The following is a 19,655-nucleotide window of genomic DNA, read 5'->3' as shown; positions in this document are numbered from 1 at the left end:
TGATGCCATCCAACCATCTCGTCCTCTGTTGTCCCCCTTCTCCTCCTGCCTTCAGTCTTTTCTAGCCTCAGGAACTTTTCTGAGTCAGGTTTTCCCATCAGGTGGCCAAAGTACTGGAGCTTCAGCCTCAGCCTCACTCCTTCCAATGAACATTCAGGACTGATTTCCTTTAGGATTGACTGGTTTGATCTCCGTGCAGTCCAAGGGACCCTCAAGACTCTTCTCCAGCACCACAATCCAAAAGCACCCGTTCTTCTATGCTGAGCCTTCTTTATGGACCAACTCTCACATCCCTACCTGACAACTGGAAGAACCATAGTTTTGAGCATAGGGACCCTTGTTGGCAAAGTAATGCCTTTTCTTTTTAACACTTTCTGGTTTTATCATAACTTTCCTTGCAAGGAGCAGGCCTGTTTTAATATTCTGGCTGCAGTCACCTTAAGAGGTGATTACAGGAAAAAAAAAAAAAAAGAGGTGATTACAGTAATGAATTGTTTCGCGCCGCCCCGCCCCGCCCCACCCACTGCCTCCGGAGGCCGGGCACCGCACGCCTCGAAGCCCCTCCTCACACTCCCGATGTCCCCACGCGTGTTCGGCTTTGCTCAACGCCCCGCCCCCAACAACGCCCCGCCCCCTGACGACCTGGCTCCTCTGAGTCCCCACCCCCAAGCCGCTCTGCCCTTTCACTGAGCGTGCGCGCAGAGTCCCAAACCCGGAAGCGGAGCGCGGCAAGTGGAGGTCTCTCAGCTCAGCGTGAGTATTTCTGTTTCTAATCGAACCTGCGCCTTCAGTCTCATTTCCTCGTTACCCCTATTCTCAAGTTCGCTAGTGACTCTAAATCCCTGCGCCCGTTCCACCATCCCCAGCAAGTTCAGACGTCTTGGTGAGCGCCAAAGGGGCGCCTCCATTTTGCTTTAAAGTCGCTCTGAAGCCGCTTCCAGCTTTTGGTCCACAGAGATGCTGCGTTTCGCACCTCTTTCCTGCTTCACACCATTTCCTGACCCCTCTGCCCTTCCTACACCGCATACAATTCTCTTCGGCGAGGTGGGTTTATTAGCTCCGCGGTCCCTAGCCTCATCCTCTCGACCCCTGGCCGCGCCGACCGCCCCGACCTCTCCTCTCCCGGAGAGGCCGCGTTGTCTCCCGGGTCCTGGGATTCTGGAGAGCCCGCCCCGCTGCTGAGACCCCTTCTCTCCCAGCCCCTCTGTCCTCGCGTCTCCTCAGGCCGGTGTTTCTGCCCCGTAGGCTTTCTCTTCATAGTGACGTTGCCGTGACCGGTGTCGGGGGGAGGTGACCTGCGCCAGCCACGTGGCACCCGAGGTTCCGTCCCAAATTCCACCCGTTGCTGGTTGGCTTTTGCGGGAACCGGGCTTCTTAATCAGTCACCATCCCTGTAAATAGTGGGCGAGGGGTTGTCAGTAGAAGCAGGGACAGCGACTCCTAGAGAAATAGAAAATGAAAAACATGAGGGAGGAGGGATGGCAATGAAGAGGATTGTGAGGAACTTGTGAAGAGACAACAGCATGAAAAAGAATGGGCCTTGAAGGTAGAGGTTAAGGAAAAAGTTTAGAGAAAAGCAGGATTTCCTGAGAGTTAAAGGTGAGGAAGATAGGGAGGTGTTGTTCCGTCTCAGTCTTTGCGAACCCTGTTTCTTCCAGAGTTTGCTCAGATTCGTGTCCGTTGAGTCAGGGATGCTCTGTAACCATCTCGTCCTCTGCCGCCCCCTTCTATAACCTTCAAGGGAGAGGGGTTGTGAATCAGGGGTCCCAAAGAGGGCGACAGTGGAGAGGCAGTTCACACAGAGAGCCCGCAAAGGGGATACAAGAGTTGGGACCTTGACCTACAAACAATATCCTGCTGGGAGAGAAAGGGGGCTCCTAGTGGTTGGAGGAGCTGAGAAAGGAAGCTGAAAGGAAGCACAGCCACTTGGGGGTGCCAGAGAGTTGGGAGGAAGGGAGGCCAGAGATGGAGGAAGAAAGGCTGAAATACAGGGAGACTGAGGATCACCAGGGAGGTTGGAGAGAAAGCATCTTGACAGTGAACAGATGGCAGAGAGAGGCCGGATGGGAGTCAGGGAAGAAGTAGAGAGGAGGACAGGCACAGCAGGAGAGCAGAGGGGAAGAGAAAGGGAGACGGAGAAAGAAGTAGGGAAACAGATAAACCAGATGAAGTGGAAACAACTATTGTGCAGGTGTGGCAGGGGACTAGATCCAGACGAGTGCTGAATTGATTGTATAAGAATTATTAAGTTGTGATACATTGATTTTTGGCTTTAAAATCTACTAAGTTTAAGACATTCTTTTTTAAATTATACAGATGAAAATGAGAATTGCAAAACTTCTGTCTGTGCATTTTGTAATTATCTGTATTAAAAGATAACATCCATGTGCAGAGGCTATAGAAGTTTAGGCTGCGGCAGTGTCTTGATTCTGTCAGAGGTGGATCAGCCCCTTCCCTTTTCCTGGTGTGGAGTAGAGCTTAAGAGTCACGACATAATTTAAGCAGTTAGTCTGATACTCCAATTTCCTCTCTTTTATGTGATCTCACATGTAGTGAGCTGAGTTGATCTGATGATGTTTCCCTCAGGTCCAGAAGCTGAGGAACAGTGACCCCTGAGATGATTGGCCAAATTGGGTGTGTGGCAGTTCTTGGAGGGACTGCGCAGTTAGTATTAGAATTTGAAATGGATCCCAGTCTTGCAACATGAAAAAGGACAATAGTAGGATGGAGGTGGGAGCATAGGCTCAGAAAGAGAATCATGAACCGTCTTCTGTGAATAAAGGTCGATGTGAAGGGAGGACTCTCACCTCTGCTGGCTTCCCTGTGTCCTCAGGGAAGCATCCTAACTCCTTAGGTGGCTCCCCAGCCCTTTGTCATCCTCAGGTCTCTGCCAGTGTCTCCAGCCCCATCCTGGGAGCTGACCCATTCTCATGGTCAGTCTGTCCTGGTCACATTCACTTAGTCCTTGTTCATAGACACCAAAACCTTCTCCGTCTCAGATCTTAGTTGCTAACGTCTAGCTTTGGTCATTGTATCACTGTTGCCCTTGCTCTTTCTCTTCGTCAGGTCTAGGCCAGAGAGGTCTCCCCATCTCCTTTGATATTTGCTGTCATGTTAACCAGATTTACTGCCTCTATATTAATCACCTTCATCAGAGATGGCCTTCTCCTTTGATTATTTGGAATGTTTCCTCTTTTCCCTTCATTGAAGGATGCCCCATTTTCCTCTTCCTTCCAGGATGTGTGCAACATCTCTCTTACAACATCTCACAGACTATGAATGTGTGTTTGGCTGAAGAATTCTCAGGGGAGATGGAGGTTACAGGGTAGGTGATGATGGTTCCCATATCTGTTCTGGACATTTCAACTCTAATTGATCCTTACCCCACGTGGAGACTTATTACTCAAAGCAAAAAGATGTGAGAGTCCTAAGAAGCCTGATCTAGTGTCTTGAGGCATCCCCATATTTTAGTCTGCAGTGTCACTGCTCACTGCAGCCCCCAGGTCTTCTAAGCTCTGTCCATCCAGGGGCCAGTTTCCATCTTGGACAGCAGCTTTGCCTTCCAGCAGCTCATCTGCCCATTGCAGCGGATGCTGAGTTTACTGTGGTTATCTTACATTTAGCTGTGAGCAGGTAGAACAGGAGCCAGTGAGATTGGGGCCTCTCTCGTTTTGTGACTTCTTTATTGAACTCAGTTTGTGTATCTCTGAGCTACATAATGTCCACAGTCGCTGATAGGTTTTCCCAAGAGGACCAGGTTCTTCTTCTTCCATATTCAGTCCCAACGTCTTTGGATTTGCAGCTTGGGTGGATTTCTGTTGCAATACGCACACCTAGTGGTCTCTGCTCTTTTTCAACCACGCATGGACAAGAGGTAGAAAAATGGGAGAAGGTGAAGGGAAGCTTCGTCGAGGTCTCCAGGAGGATTGTGAGAGCAAGAGTGGACCTTTTGATGAACCCAGTGAATGGGTGTGTGTGAGACAAGCGTTGTTGTGGGAGATGTTGGGCAAAAAGTACAGACTATGAGGTGTGAAATGAGTAAGTCCTGGGGAGGTATGTGCAGTATGCTGACCGTAGTTAATCCTATTCTGTTAGTGCATACTGGGAATTTGTCAGGAGAGTACATCGTCAGTGTTTTCACACACAGAACATGGGATTTTGGAGGTAATGGATGTGTTCGTTTGTGGATTGATAAATATTGCACGGTGTACACATATGTCACATGGTCACGTGGTGTATGGTATATGTACACATACCCCTTTAGTTAGTTGGTTCTCCCCCATCAGACACGCTCCTTGGGTTCTCATGTGGGGCCTTGCCCCAGGAATGTGCACAGAGGCGCAGATGATTCCAATTTGGATCCTGCATTGAGCACCAGGGCTCTTAGCCTCCACTTCTGAAACTGAGATCAGGCCCTGGGAGAGGGGAAGGCGCTCTGCCCTGAGTGGGGCTGGACCAGGGCCTGCTGTATGACCTGATGGGGATCGTGGGGTCACCAGAGGTGCCCCCTGCTGCTGTGTGCATGAGACCTCACCAGGAGGGGAGTGTGATCCGAGGGAAAGTGTGGGAAAGTCCCGTGTTGGACTCTGTGTGGGAATTGACCGTCCTGAGTCCCTCCTGAGACAGTGGCCATAGAAGGCTGTTCCACATGGTGAGGGCTTCCCTGTGTGTGGGGTTGGGGCTCAGGAAGGGGCTGTGTTGACTATAAGCATTAAACAGCATGCTTTCCACTTTCATGATAGACCTCTGAAAACTTGTGTTGCCTGAGGAAGAAGCCAAGAAGATGAAAGAAAATGTGTCAGGAATCCCTCTTTCTCAGGTAAGGTCATATTCTCAGTGGGTTCTCAGTCTGTCCTTCCTGAAATGCCCTTCTCTGGACTTGCTAATTGTGTCTGACTCTGAAGTGTCCTTTCTGACTCCTGTACATGCACACTCACCCGGGGCCTTCCCTCAGGGCCTATCATCTCCACTTAGATCCCGTCTCCCCATGATCTGGTGACCCAGCCCTTGTGAGGAGGCTCCCTTGGGCACCGTCCTAGGCAGGGCTTCTCACCCATGGGTTGGAGACGGGGTCTCAGTGCTGTTGGGCAGCAGGGATTGCTTAGGGCCCATCTGGATGTGCTGTCTGCTCTCTGTCAACGAGGGTAAAGAAGCTGCATGTGGAAGTCAGGTATTAGTGTGCACAATACTTGTTAAAATCTGGAAAAGAGGGGGAATTAGATCTGACTTTTTATAGTACATAAATGCTGGAGAGGGTGTGGAGAAAAGGGAACCCTCTTACACTGTTGGTGGGAGTGCAAACTAGTACAGCCACTATGGAGAACAGTGTGGAGATTCCTTAAAAAACTGGAAGTAGAACTGCTATATGACCCAGCAATCCCACTGCTGGGCATACACACTGAGGAAACCAGAATTGAAAGAGACACATGTACCCCAATGTTCATCGCAGCACTGTTTATAATAGCCAGGACATGGAAGCAACCTAGATGTCCATCAGCAGACACATGGGTAAGAAAGCTGTGGTACATATACACAATGGAATATTACTCAGCCATTAAAAAGAATACATTTGAATCAGTTCTAATGAGGTGGATGAAACTGGAGCCTATTATTACAGAGTGAAGTAAGCCAGGAAGAAAAACACCAATACAGTATACTAACATATATATAAAATTTAGAAAGATGGTAACAATAACTATGTGAGACAGCAAAAGAGACACAGATGTATAGAACAGTCTTTTGGACTCTGTGGGAGAAGGCGAATGTAGGATGATTTGAGAAAATAGCATTGAAACATGTATATTATCATATGTGAAACAGAATGCCAGTCCAGGTTTCATCCATGAGACAGGGCACTCAGGGCTGGTGCACTGGGAAGACCCAGAGGGATAGGATGGGGAGGGATGTGGGAAGGGGGTTCAGGATGGGGAACACATGTACACCCATGGCTGATTCATGTCCATGTATGATAAAACACTACAATATTGTAATTAGCCTCTAATTAAATAAATTTTTAAAAAATAATAAATAAAACTAAATGCACATCTCTTAAAAATCTTAGTGTTTGGCAATGGAATGGAAAGTTGAGAAAAAGACTTCAGGTCTATTGAGTGTTTCATTACCTTTTCTCATTTAAACTGAAATCAAGTTTACTAATTTTTTTTCTTTTTTTGGCTGCATGGTGAGCTTGGGTGGTTTTAGTTCTGTGAGTAGGGATTGAACTCAAAACCATGCAGTGAAAGTGTGGGATCTTAACCACTGGACCATCAGGGAATTGCCCAACTTTCCTAATGTTAATTAAATATTTCATTAATGGACTATAATAATAAAATTTTGATTGTGTACTCATACACATACATAACTACATACCTCAAATTAAGGATAAAGTCACTTTTTTTTTTTAATATATTTTTTTTTGTTGTACTGGATCTTCGTTGCTTCAATGGCTTTTCCCTCATTCCGGCAAGTGGTGGCCACTCTCATTGCAGTGGGGGCTTCTCCTTGCATTGGCTTCTCTCATTTTGCAGCACAGGCTCTAGAGTGCACTGGTTTCAGTAGTTTCACCTGCTGGGCTCTAGAGCTCTAGCTCAGGAATTGAGACTCAGGAACCTAGTTGCCCCTCAGCATGTGGGATCTTACTGGACCAGGCAACAGACCATGTTTCTTGCATTGGCCAGTGGGTTCTTTGCCATTGAGCCACCAAGGAAGCTTTGATATTATTTTTAAACACAGGTATTTTATACACATTAGAATAAATCTTCTGTATATTATGTTCTACTTGTATTACTTTTTATTTTTTTGAACTAGTATCCTTTTATTTTTTTGAACTACAATAAGATAATGTTGAGGACTTCCCTGGTAGTACAGTGGATAAGAATGTGGCCGCCAATGTAGGGTGCACGGGTTCTATCCCAGATCCTGGAAGATGCCTCAGAGCAACTAAGCCCATGTGCCACAACTACTGAGCCTGTACTTTAGAGCCCAGGAGCCATAACTCCTGAAGCCCGCACTGTCTAGAGCCTGTGCTCCAAAACAAGCGAAGCCACTGCAATGAGGAGCCAGGCACTGCAGCTGCAACTAGAGAAAGCCTGCTCACAGCAACGAAGGCCCAGCATAACCAAATAAGCTTTAAAAAAGACATAGAATGCTGACAAACTTATTGACGTACAACTGATTGATTTTTAATGTCCCAAAGATGCTGAAATATACAAGTAAAAGAAAATGGGAGTATCATCCCAGAATGTGTCAAAAGACAACTCTTTGGAGTACGAAATGGCCACCCTGGCAGGCTACCACGGGGTCGCAAATAGTCTGACACGGCTGAGCAATTGAACAACAGTGACCTTCACACACAACAGAGTGAGCTCAAAAAAACAAATCTAAACCTGTAACTTTCTTCCTACAGATTCTTCAGCGACTTCCAGTAGCTTTTGGAATAAAGTTCTAAACCCTAGACCTTGTAGAAATCAGCCTCTACCTGGCATCACCACTCTTTGTTCCCTGTGTCCCAGTCACACCGGCTGGCTTTCTGTTCACTAAATATCTTCATGCCTCAGAGCCAGCACTCAGGCTCTTCTCTCTGCTTACAAAACTCTTCCATTTCCCACCTTGCCAATCCTAAGTGTTTCTTCCTCACGGAGACCTCGTCTGTTTTCTTTATGTAGGTCAAGACTTTCTGTTGAATCTTGTCTTAGCACCAGGCCTATTTCAGAGCACATATAACAATAGTGATGTTAAAATTCTGGATGTAACTGGCTGGTTGGCTGCTGTATTGTAAGCTCCGTCATGTTCACTGCTGTATTCCCAACTTGGGACACAGAGTTGATTGTCACTAAATTTTGATTGAATGAAAGAAAAAAGACAACTGTTCTTGTTTCAGTCAGCTGTTTGTTTACATGTGCATGCAGGAGTGCATAAATATATAACTCCATGGTTTTTATTATAAAACATCATCTGATAAATATGCTTTATGCTTTGTAGCAGTTGCACTTGTATCTTAAGTGTATTTCATGACCTTAAGTTTTTTCTACCTCATCACATGAATGATGTAAATAGTAGTAAGATTACTGACATTGTGTGGATTAGCAGGCAGAGGGGGTGATTCTGTATAGTGATCATTTAACTGTTCCATTGCAGTTCAGCTTCCTTGAACTTGTTTCCTGTATTCTCTGGGAACTCTCTGTGGATGGTCTTTTACACTGTTACTTAACTGTTTATTTCCTTCAGTTCAGTTATCTCTCCCAGCCACCTGAACTCAAGTGCTGTTGCCTCATTTCTTAACTATTTAACTTGAGTAATTTCTTAGAGTGACAGAGTTTTCTCCTCAGTAAGGTGGACACAGATCTTTCTCTAATGTGCTGTTACGTTGATGAGAAGTTCATATGTGTAAAGAGTTTAGAGTAATGCTTAGTGTGTATGAAGTGTTGAGACACCTCTGGTCAGTGTGATGATGTCAGCCTCATCACAGTGTGTGTTCTTTTAAAGTCACTGTGGACTTTGTTGTCTCTGAAGACACCAGTCTTACTGTAACTCATCTAGATAGTGAATGTCACTCAGTGTGTTGAGTGTAACACTTCTGCATAGACAACCCACTGTTGATTGTAATTTGTTTTTCATGTCCACACATATGACAAATTTCATGTTGATTGGAGGATATCATCATCTTATGAAAAAACAGGAAATTAAATTAGACACCACCAATTTGCTCCAAATAGATTTGCATGGATCTATCAGAATATTATTACTTCAGCTGAATTGACCTTACCTGTTTCACTTCTCCTTTTCTGTGAAAATAAGAACCCTCCTCAGGGCCTGTTGGTGAAATGTGTTTTCATTTCAGACACAGTTGACCTTCAAGGATGTGTTCATAGATTTCACTCCCGAGGAGTGGGAATGTCTGGACCCTGCCCAGAGGACCTTGTACAAGGACGTGATGGTGGAGACCCTCAGGATCCTGCTGTCTATGGGTGAGGAGCACTTCCTTCCAAAGTGGTGATATACTTTGGGGTACCTCTGCATGTTTCCTCTATGTCTCTTGGGAGCCTCTGTTGTTCTTACTGAGATCAAAGCCTTGTTGACTCTCACATGTAAGCCTTCGTGATTGGCATTGGGAGTTCAAACTTGTCCTTTCTTCAGGTGATCCGCCCACTGTGTGATATACAAGGAGTTTTCCCCATGCTTGAGTGTTTATAAAGCTGATTTCAAACTTGTGAAGGATTGAACCCATGCCTCCTGTATTTGCAGGCATAGAGCCACCAGGATGTTAAGGAAATTAAATAAATAGTCTTGTTTAGGCTTCAAAACAAAGCAGTGCATTTCTCTGACCTTCCTTCTAACCTGTCTGGACACACCCTGACTGTGAGTGTGTGACTCACACACTCTGCTTGCTGTGAGTGCAAGGCTTGTGGCACCATAAATAAGTTAGGGGACAAATCTTGAGTTTGTTCAGCCCTTGGAGGTGCTCTGACCAACCAAGCCCCAGGCTTAGCAGCATCCAAGTTTTATAAGACAAAACAAACAGCATTAAGGTGAAACCAGAGCTGCTGTTTCCTCACAGATTGATGATGATATCAGTTCATGTCCTGGGATTATAAGCAGTAACCTCAAACTGCAATCTTTGAAGTCTCACCCATGGAGTGGACACACTGCCTGGGACATTTTCCCAATTGAGACTCCAGATGTGCTGTGTCCTGGGACTTCCCAGCACTGTTTGAGTCTGGATCTTGGTCAGAAGCCAATTTGATGATGTATCCTCTGCTGTTTCTATTTCTCTTTGCTTTAAATGGTAGTATATTGAGAGTCAGCTAGATAATTCTATCTATATTATGTATTATTTATTTGTATAGGGATTCCGTGGTTTCTCAGATGGCAGAGAGTCTGTGTGCAATGCACAGACCCGTATTTGATCCCTGGGTTGGGAAGATCACCTGTAGAAGGAAATGGCAACCCACTCCAGTATTCTTGCCTTGAAAACTTCGTGGCTGGTTGAGCCTGGTGGGCTACAGTCCATGGGGTCACTAAGGGTCAGACATGAGTGAACACCTTCACTTTCACTTTTTTCATTTGTATAGCACACATGGCTTATTTTATTAATAAATCCTTTGACCCTGAGATGAATGTGAAAACTTTTGGCAAAACATTAATTGGTGCTGTGAGTAGGATTTGTGAGACAAAATGCCACTCTGTAGGAAAAGAAGAGATTAAGATTGATGAAGTTTTTATCCCAAGATGAAAGTTCATCTTTACTCATTAGCTAATAAATGGGATGTATTCACTGGATTATGTGAGAATTGGGACCTTAAATTCAGTGGGCTGAACCCTTAGAAGTTACTGAATGTTCGTGACTCTCGCCCCTTGAGAAAGGATAGGAATCTGCTCTGCTGGATGAGAGGCTGGATCTTCCTCTCTCCTAGTGTGAAGTACATAAGGCTAACTTAAAATTGTCTGAAGAGAAGTTACAAGTGGAAACAGAATTATGTGATTAGTGAGGATGATTGTCCACATTACAATGTCAAATTATATTTTAGCTGATCAAATCTTCAGTTTTTAGGTTGGCTCTCTATTGAGCTGGCCCACAGCTCCAATAGTGTCGCCTACTGCCCTTTCTCTCTCCATTCTCTGTCCTGTTGTGGACTTTCACGCCTCCCAGCCCTTCTGTCTCCCTCTTTTATCAGCTAGTCCGCTTCTACTCCCCCTGCCTCTCAGTGGGGAGGATGAACCCAGCTTCCCCCACTCCTACCCCCACTCTAGGAAGTTTCTTTACCCTTCAGATTCTTCTGATCAAACCAATACCCCCGTCTCCCCAGAGCGAAAATCCAAGATTCTTATCAGCCCATCTGTCCCTGTTATCACAGTCAATTTGAGCACGATTTGGTCAGTATTTTAGCCATGAAGCTATGACTGTAGAAAGGAAAGTAGCTTTTTTGATACAGGATGGCCTTGCTATTCTTTAGACTCTGGAGAAAACATAACTCCTATGAGTCTACTGCCTTTATTTGTCAAATTGGAATATTAGTGCTGTTAGGTTGCGTAGAATATTGCCTCTTTTACAGGAAAGATCAGGAATTTTTTTTTTTTTGGCTGCAGCATGCGACAGGCAGTTGCATCTTAGTTCCCCATCCATGGACGGAATCTGCGCCCCTACAGTGGAAGCACAGAGTCCTAGCCATTAGAGCACCAGGGACTTTCCCTCAAAGATTACTTTTGGGTAAAAATACATTAACTTTTTGTCATGCTTATTGTGACATGTCCCTTTGTCTACATTACATCATGTATGTTGTTAATTTGCATTTTATTCCTGACAGTGTTATCTCTGACTCTGGGTAGTAAGTTTTCAAAGTATATTCCTTTCTTGTGATAAGAATACATTTTTAAAATAATTTATTTTTTATTCATTTTTGGTTGTGCTGGGTCTTCGTTGTGATTCAGGCTTCTCTGTACTTCTGGCAAGCAGGGTCTACTCTCTGGTTACAATGCACAGGCTTCTCACTGCAGTGCCTTCTCTTGTTGCAGTATGTGGGCTCTAGGTGCCCAGGCTTCAGTAGTTACAGGTGCCAGGCTCTAGAGCATAGGCTTAGCTGCTCCGAGACCAGCACTTGAACCTATAGGCCCTGCATTGGCAGGTGCATTCTTTACCCCTGAGCCACCAGGGAACCCCAAAGCATGTTCCTTCACATGTATGTTGGGGCCAGTGAACTGGATAAGTTAAGGTTACTGTATAGATATGGAATGGCTGTATTGAATGGCTGTTGTGTAAGTAGAGAATATTTCATTTACTAATTTTTTTAATTTAGAGATGATGGTCTTTCTGAATGTATTATCCAATGTAACTGGTATGAACTACTTGTTAATGTCATAAAATGGCCTATATGTCAATATACTGATAGATTTATAACAGATATTTATAAAAGTGTGTTTTGTTTTGGTTTTAAATCATATGAGGGAACTCCCTGGTGGTCCAGTGGCTAGAATTCAGCACTTTTAACTACTTGGGCCTAGGTTTACTCCCTGGTCATGGAATTAAAATCCCACAAGGGACGTGGTATGACCCCCCCAAAAAAATTGTTTTAAATGAATCCTTTATTTCCTAATGCTGTGTTTCTTGTGCAACTGTAAACTGCCCTTTTGTTCCTTTTTTTGTTCCATCACTAAGTCATGTTTGAAACTTTGCAACCCCATGAACTACAGCACTCCAGGCTTCCCTGTGCTTCACTATTTCCCTGAGTTTGCTCAAACTCATGTCCATTGAGTCAGTGATACCATCCTACCATCTCATCCTCTGTTGCCCCCTTTTCTTTCTGCCCTTGACCTTCCCCAGCATCAGGGTCTTTTCCAGTGAGTCATCTCTTTACATCAAGGAGTCTATGTATTAGACCTTCAGCTTCAGCATCAGCCCTTCCAATGAATATTCAGGGTTGACTTCCTTCAGGGCTGACTGGTTTTATCTCCTTGCAGTCCAAGGGACTCTCAAGAGCCTTCTCCAGCACCACAGTTCGAAATCATCAATTCTTTGGCACTCAGCCGTCTTTATGATTCGACTCTCACATCCATACATGATGACTGGAAAAACCATAGCTTTGATGTTGGCAAAAGTGATGTCTCTGCTTGTTAATATGCTCTCTAGGTATGTCATATCTTTTCTTCCAAGGAGTAAGCATCTTTTAATTTCATAGCTGCAGTCACCATCCATGGTGATTTTTGAGCCCAAGAACATAAAATCTGGCACTGTTTCCTTTTTTTCCCCATCTATTTGCCATCAAGTGATAGGACCAGATGCCATGGTCTTAGTGTTTTGAATGTTGAGTTTTAAGCCAACTTTTTTTACTGTCTTCTTTCACCCCATCAAGAGGCTGTTTAATTCCTCTTTGCTCTCTGCCATTAAAGTAGATTCATATGCATATCTGAGATTGTTGATACTCCCCTGAAAATCTTGATTCCAGCTTGTGTTTAATCCAACCCGGCATTTTGCATGATGTACTCTGCATATAAGTTAAATAAGCAGGGTGACAATATACAGCCTTTACATACTGCTTTCCCAGTTTTGAACCAGTTAGTTGTTCCATGTCCGGTTCTAATTTTTGCTTCTTGTCCTGCATACAGGTTTCTCAGGAGACAGGTAAGTTGGGTATTTCCATCTCTTTAAGAAACTGCTCTTTATTTTTTACATTATTCATTATTTAGTTTCTTTTGGATTATTTACCATTACAATATATTGTCTAGTCTTTGCATGCATACTTAGTCTTTCAGAGGTATTGGACTCTTTGTGACCCCATGGACTGTAGCCTGCCAGGCTTCTCTGTCCATGGAATTTCTTTCAGGCAAGAATACTGGAGTGGGTTGTCATTTCTGTCTCCAGAAGTTCATCCAGATCCAGGGATTGAATTCTAGTCTTTTGCATCTCCTGTAGTGGCAGGTGGATTATTTACCACTGAGAAACCTGCGAAGCCCTGTCTGTTCTTTAGTATGTAATTATGTATAAATATGTGTATATTGTGTATAATGTATTTTTTTCCTCCTCAATTATGAGACAGTAGTATGTTTACTACCAATTAAAGCCAAATAGAGTGTGCTTTGGGGTCATGGTGTGATAATACCCTTTTCTTTGAGAGCTGACATAGATTTGAACTATATGAATGTTTTTGTCATTGTGTATTTGAAACTAGCCTACTGTAAAATTAATTTGAATTACAGGTGATCACTCTTTTTTAACTTTTAAAATTTTATTTATTTATTTGGCTGTGCTGGGTCTTGGTTGCTGCACGAGGTTTTCTCTATTTGTATAGAGCAGGTGCTACTCTATAGTGCGATGTGTGAGCCTGTCATTGCCTTGTCTTCTCTTATTTTGGAACACAGGCTCTAGGTTGTGATGGCTTGTGTAGTTGTAGTATATGGGCTCAATAGTTGTAGCTCCCAGGCTCCCAAGCATAGGCTTAATAGTTGTAGCTCATGGGCTTAGTTGCTGCACAGCATGTGGGATCTTCCCAGGTGAGAGATTGAATCCATGTTTCCTGCATTGGCAGGCGGATTCTTTTCCACTGAGCTACCAGGGAAGCCTGATTACTCTTTCTTTATTAAACACTATTCCTTTAGTGTTTCTTTTATTTTGAAAATCATCACTGGGAAGATTCATAATTCTGTTCAGGATGGGTATCACTTTTGGTGTAAGATCATGTGTTCAACATGAAAGAATTTATTTATGAATTATAATTAATAGGATACCTATGGTTCTTTATATCTTGTAGATATGTCTCATACACATATAAGCCAGAAATTACCGACAAAAGTAAACAGTGATAAAGGAGAAGTATTTCACACAGTGATGTTGGGAAGACCTGAAAGCCGTGAAATCACAGATTTTTTCCTCAGAGAGATCCAGGAAAATTTGCATGAATTTGAGTGTCAGGGGAGAGATGATGAAAGAAATTACAAAGGAATGTCTATAACCCAGATCAAAAATCTCACTAACGAAATTGATCGGCACAGTAGAATTGCAGTGGGAAATAAGCATGTTGAAAATAGGCACGGATTAAGCTTTCAAGATGAACTGCCGATACTTCAACCTGAAGGGAAAACATTTGAATGTATTCAAGCTCTGAGGAGTATCAACAGTAGCACCTCAGATTTACCACTTCAGAGAACTCCTAGTTTCTGCACCAGCATTTCTGATATATGTGAGAGTGCTGTTATGCACCCTTCAGTACTGGCACAAGACCAGGAAGCACACACAGGAAAACCTTACAAATGTACTGAGTGTGTCATGACCTTTGTTCAGGACTCAGAACTCCCTGGACATCAAAGGATCCATAGAGAGAAACCATATAAATGTGATGTATGTGGAAAGGCCTTTAGTCAAAATGCAAGACCTATAGTTCATCGGAGAATTCATACTGAAGAGAAACCCTATAAATGTAATGAATATAACAAAGCTCTCAGTGCACATTCAGCCTTTACTGACCATCAAGCAGGTCATACAGGGGAGAAACCATATAAATGTAATTTATGTGGCAAAGCCTTCAGTCACATGTCGTATTTTACAGTTCACTGGAGAATTCATACTGGATATAAACCTTACATATGTAATGAGTGTGGCAAAGCTTTTAGTGCATATTCAGACTTAACTAGACATCAAGCAGTTCATACAGGAGAGAAACCATATAAATGTGACATATGTGGAAAAGCCTTTAGTCAAAATGCAACACTTACAGTTCATAGGAGAATTCATACTGGAGAGAAACCATATAAATGTGATATATGTGGCCGGTGCTTTACTCGAAATGCACACCTTGGGATTCATCGGAGAATTCATACTGGAGAGAAACCATATAAATGTGATGAGTGTGGAAAAGCTTTTAGTGCACGTTCAGACTTAAGTAAACATCAAGCACTTCATACAGGAGAGAAACCATATACATGTAATTTATGTGGCAAAGGCTTCAGTCTCAGGTCTTATTTTACACTCCATTGGAGAATTCATACTGGAGAGAAACCATATCAGTGTGATGTATGTGGCCAGTGCTTTAGTCGAAATTCATACCTTAGGAATCATCGGAGAATTCATACTGGAGAGAAACCCTACAAATGTAATGAGTGTGGCAAAGCGTTCAGTCAGAGTTCAGGCCTTATAACTCATCAGAGAATTCATGCTTTAGAGAAACCATATAAATGTGATGAGTGTGGCAAAACTTTTAGTGCACATCCAGACTTAACTAAACATCAAACAGTTCACACAGGAGAGAATCCATATAAATGTAATTTATGTGGCAAAGCCTTCAGGTACAGGGCTTCCTTTGCAGTTCATCACAGAACTCATACTGGAGAGAAACCATACAAATGTGATGAGTGTGGCAAAGCTTATAGTGCACGTTCAACCTATATTTACCATCAAGCAATACATACAGGAGAGAAACCATATAAATGTACTTTGTGTGGCACAGCCTTCAGGTACAAGACCGACTTTTCAGTTCATCAAATAATTCATAATGGAGAGTAACCTTACAAATGTCCTGAGTGTGGCAAAGTCTTTAGTCAGAGTTTAGTCCTTACAGTCAATCAGAGGGTTCATACAAAAGAGAAACCATGTAAATATGATACGTGTGCCTTACTCAAATTGCACACCTTGGAATTAATTGGAGAATTCATACTGGAGAAGAATCTCACAAATGTAATGAGTGGCAAAGCCTTTAGTGCATGTTCAGCCTTAACTGACCATTAGGCAGTTCATACAGGAGAGAAACCATAGACATGTAATTTATATGCAAAGCCTTCAGTCACAGGAATCACTTTTCAGATCTTCTGAGAATCCATACTACAGTGAAAACTTACAAATGTGATGAATGAAGTAAAGCATATCATCTGTTTGACCCTCAGAAAAGTCACACTGGAGGAAAACCACACAAATGTGTTGTATGTGGCAAAGCTTTGATTCTATGTTCAGACTTAAGTAACCATGAGGTAATTAATTCTGAATTGAGATCTACCCACATCGTGAATGTGGCAGGTGTTTTGGAAGGCATTCATTTCTTACAAAGCAAGAGAAAATTCATGCTGGAGAGAAGCCATACATTTAGAGTGCAGTCAATCTTAAGTGGCCAGAAGGTAATTCTTATGGAGGGAACCATATAAATGTAATGTGTGGCCGGGTCTTCAGTAACAGGCCTCATCATTCACATCATCAGAGAATTCATAATGCAGAGACACCTTACAAACATAAGGTGGGGCACAAACTGGAACGTACTTTACAAATGCATTGGGGGTGGAAAAAGTTTCACCTTGAGTTGGATGCATTTGACAACAAGAGTTCATAATGAAGAGGAGTCATGGAAATGTGTGGGCAAGGGCTTTATCCAGGCTCCACGTGCACTAGACCTCAAATTACACGTCTTTCAGAGAAACTACACAGATATAATGTGCACACTAAAACTTTAACCCTAAGTTCAAATCTGTGAAACATGAAAGAATTTATATTGGAGAGCAAGCTTGTACAGGTAATGAATGTTGTATAGTATTTTTCATCAGATATTCACACTTTGGGCATAATGAGGTAATTTATGCAGATCAGAAACTGAACAGATATACTGAATGTGAAAACACTTCTAAAAAAACCAGTATGTCTTCAAGATTCACCAAGAAATTCATATTGGGGAGAATCCTTATAGATATAATGAATTTGCTAAGTTTTTAGACCAGTTCTTACAGCAGGCCACACATCAGACAATTCATATTAGGAATAAATAAATCTTTAGTTCTCCAACATTAACCTCCAATACTGTTGCAGAATAATTATATTAAATATGTTGAAACTTATGGCATGAGGTGTATATTAAATATGTTGAAACTGAAGGACATGTAGGAAGATAGCCCAATATCTTCAGTGTGTAAAGTATTTAATTAGTGGAGTTTTCTTGAGAAGGCCATATTACTATTGAGAGGGTAACAGGCAGGAAGGCCAGGGGTCTCCAAACGGAGGAAATAAGCTGCAAGTGTCAGACATTTTTATCTCTTTTAAGCAGCAGGAGGAAACAAACAAGTGATATTTTTTTCCTTCTCTATACAAATTTAAAAGGTTTCCCTTAAAATACTGAGTTGCTATAATGACACCTGGTTTCACCTGAAGTTAACTATTCTCAAACCTTGAGTTAACCAATGCATTTTTCTTATGGAAATGTTTGTCTTAAGCTATGTTAATGTACTGTGCGTTTACCCCAGACTCTGTCTTCAAGTCGGTTCTGCCTAATGGCTCAGAACCTACTTGACAAACCAGTGTGTTATACTCAGATATTGTTCCCCTAATCTATGTAAACGAAACTATTTGTATAGTATTCTGCCCTTTCTACAAGATTCAAGTCAATCGTTTTATGGCTCGGGATGACTCATCTGGTGCCAGGATTATCCCAAAATACATCTTATGGATGAGGGGCCTGGTGCCATTCTGAGTTTTAAGACATTCCTTTCTTTCATTAACAGACTGCTGGTGACTATATAACATCCAGCTGAAGAGTAGCAGGGGGGTACTCTTTCTGCCCCCTTCTGATGCCTATGTCAGAAGGTTTCTGTATCTCCTTTATACTTTAATAAAACTTTATTACACAAAAGCTCTGAGCGATCAAGCCTTGTCTCTGGCCCCGGATTGGATTCTTCTCCTCCAGAGGCCAAGAACCCCGGGGTCTTTTCGTGGTTCAGCAACAGCCTTTCACTATGACTTTTCTGCAGTAGTTTGAAAACCTGTAGCTTTCTTACAGGGCCTTTCATGATGGTCTCTGCAGAGGAATTAGTAAGACGAAGAGGCTAACCTGATTAAGTGTGGTTCATTCATATCCATCTTTCCTGAGAAAACAGGGACACTGAATTATTCAATTCACTGTTGTGTGAATTGGCATCAGGTAAGGGCAGAGAATAATGTAAAACTGTGCCATAACTTATCATGCTTGTTATGTTCAGGGCACCCTTCCATACATAGACCACAGCGTGTTGTAGGACTGGGTGCTATACTATCTGACCATTGAGAGAGCAGTTATCTGAGTGGAAATTTAATCAAAAGAAATCAAATAGTATGTATATGTGTATGATTGACATTTAACTGCTGCCATTACCATTTGCTACTGTTTTATTCAGAATGTATCATGGATGTCCTCTTGATTCATAAAATGTAATCACTTTCTCCACAACCCTGGATGAATCATGTTCTTCCCACCAACAGGGTTTTATCCAACCTCAGTATTTTGTAACATATGGTAACAATGCAGTGTTAGGCTCTTGGGGCTGAAACAATCTATGAGAATTGCTTTCCACAATGGAACCAAAGATCACGCACTTTGGGAATTACATATTCATAATTTGCACTTGAGTTACTCTGCTTCAGAACATTCAGACAGCTGTAATTTAAATACCATAGCAGTGCATTTTCAGACTCAAAATATATTTAAATAGAAAAACTGTGGCGTTCCCCAGCAGTCCAGTGGTTCAAACTCTACACTTCACTGCAGAGGGGACAGATTTGATTCATGGTCAGGAAAGTAAGATTCTGCAAGATGCCAGGAAGCCCGCCCCACCCCCCACCCCCCCACCAAAAAAAAAGTACAAAAATTTGAACTTAGAAATTTTAAAGATCTAATTGAAGTTGAATGTTTCATGAATCAGGCGGCACCCTATCTAGTTCATTCAGAGGTGCTCAAAGGAACTGTGCAACATGGAAGGCTTCCGTAGGTAGAAACTAGATAGGACAAGAAAATTATTTGCAAACATATTGCTTCAGGTTTGGTCTCCTGTGCAGGGGTGTAGGCAGGAGGAGGGTGTAGCCAGTGTCTTGCCCTGCAGATTACTGCACTAGTGTCCTGGAAATTCCAGTCAGTGACTCCTGGTCACATTTTTAAGCAGGCAGACACCGCAGTGAAGTGTTGATTTGCCCTCCTGGAGGCAGTGGCTCCACCTTGGGCCTGTCTCTTCTTTTTAACACAGCCTGAACCTTGTGATGCATCAGTGAGTGTGCCCTGTATGAATAGGTGTCTTCATGTTCTTTCTGTATTGCTTGACATGAAGAGTTCAGTCATGAAGGTGTGTCGAACTCTGTGACCCATGGACTGTAGCCCGCCAGTCTCCTCTGTGGAATTTCCCAGGCAAGAATACTGGCGTGGGTTGCCATTTCCTCCTCCAGAGGATCT

General features: G+C 42.9%; 1 protein-coding gene across 1 annotated transcript; it reads left to right on the top strand.

The window, feature by feature from the left end:
• Positions 1 to 629: 629 nt before the first annotated feature.
• LOC147354466 (uncharacterized) lies at positions 630 to 18,089 on the top strand. Its single transcript, XM_086354148.1, has 4 exons — positions 630 to 753; positions 4,743 to 4,819; positions 8,840 to 8,966; positions 14,241 to 18,089. The coding sequence occupies exons 2-4, from the start codon at positions 4,784 to 4,786 to the stop codon at positions 15,986 to 15,988; spliced, it is 1,911 nt and encodes a 636-aa protein (XP_086210274.1). The 5' UTR covers positions 630 to 753; positions 4,743 to 4,783; the 3' UTR covers positions 15,989 to 18,089.
• Positions 18,090 to 19,655: the final 1,566 nt, after the last annotated feature.

This window comes from Bos grunniens, chromosome 18, assembly GCF_055505025.1.
Source record: "Bos grunniens cultivar Pamir isolate PY7600 chromosome 18, Bosgru_T2T1.0, whole genome shotgun sequence".
Lineage (NCBI taxonomy): Eukaryota > Metazoa > Chordata > Mammalia > Artiodactyla > Bovidae > Bos > Bos grunniens.
Note: the sequence above shows the minus strand (reverse complement) of the source record. Positions and strands in the feature narration are given on the sequence as shown.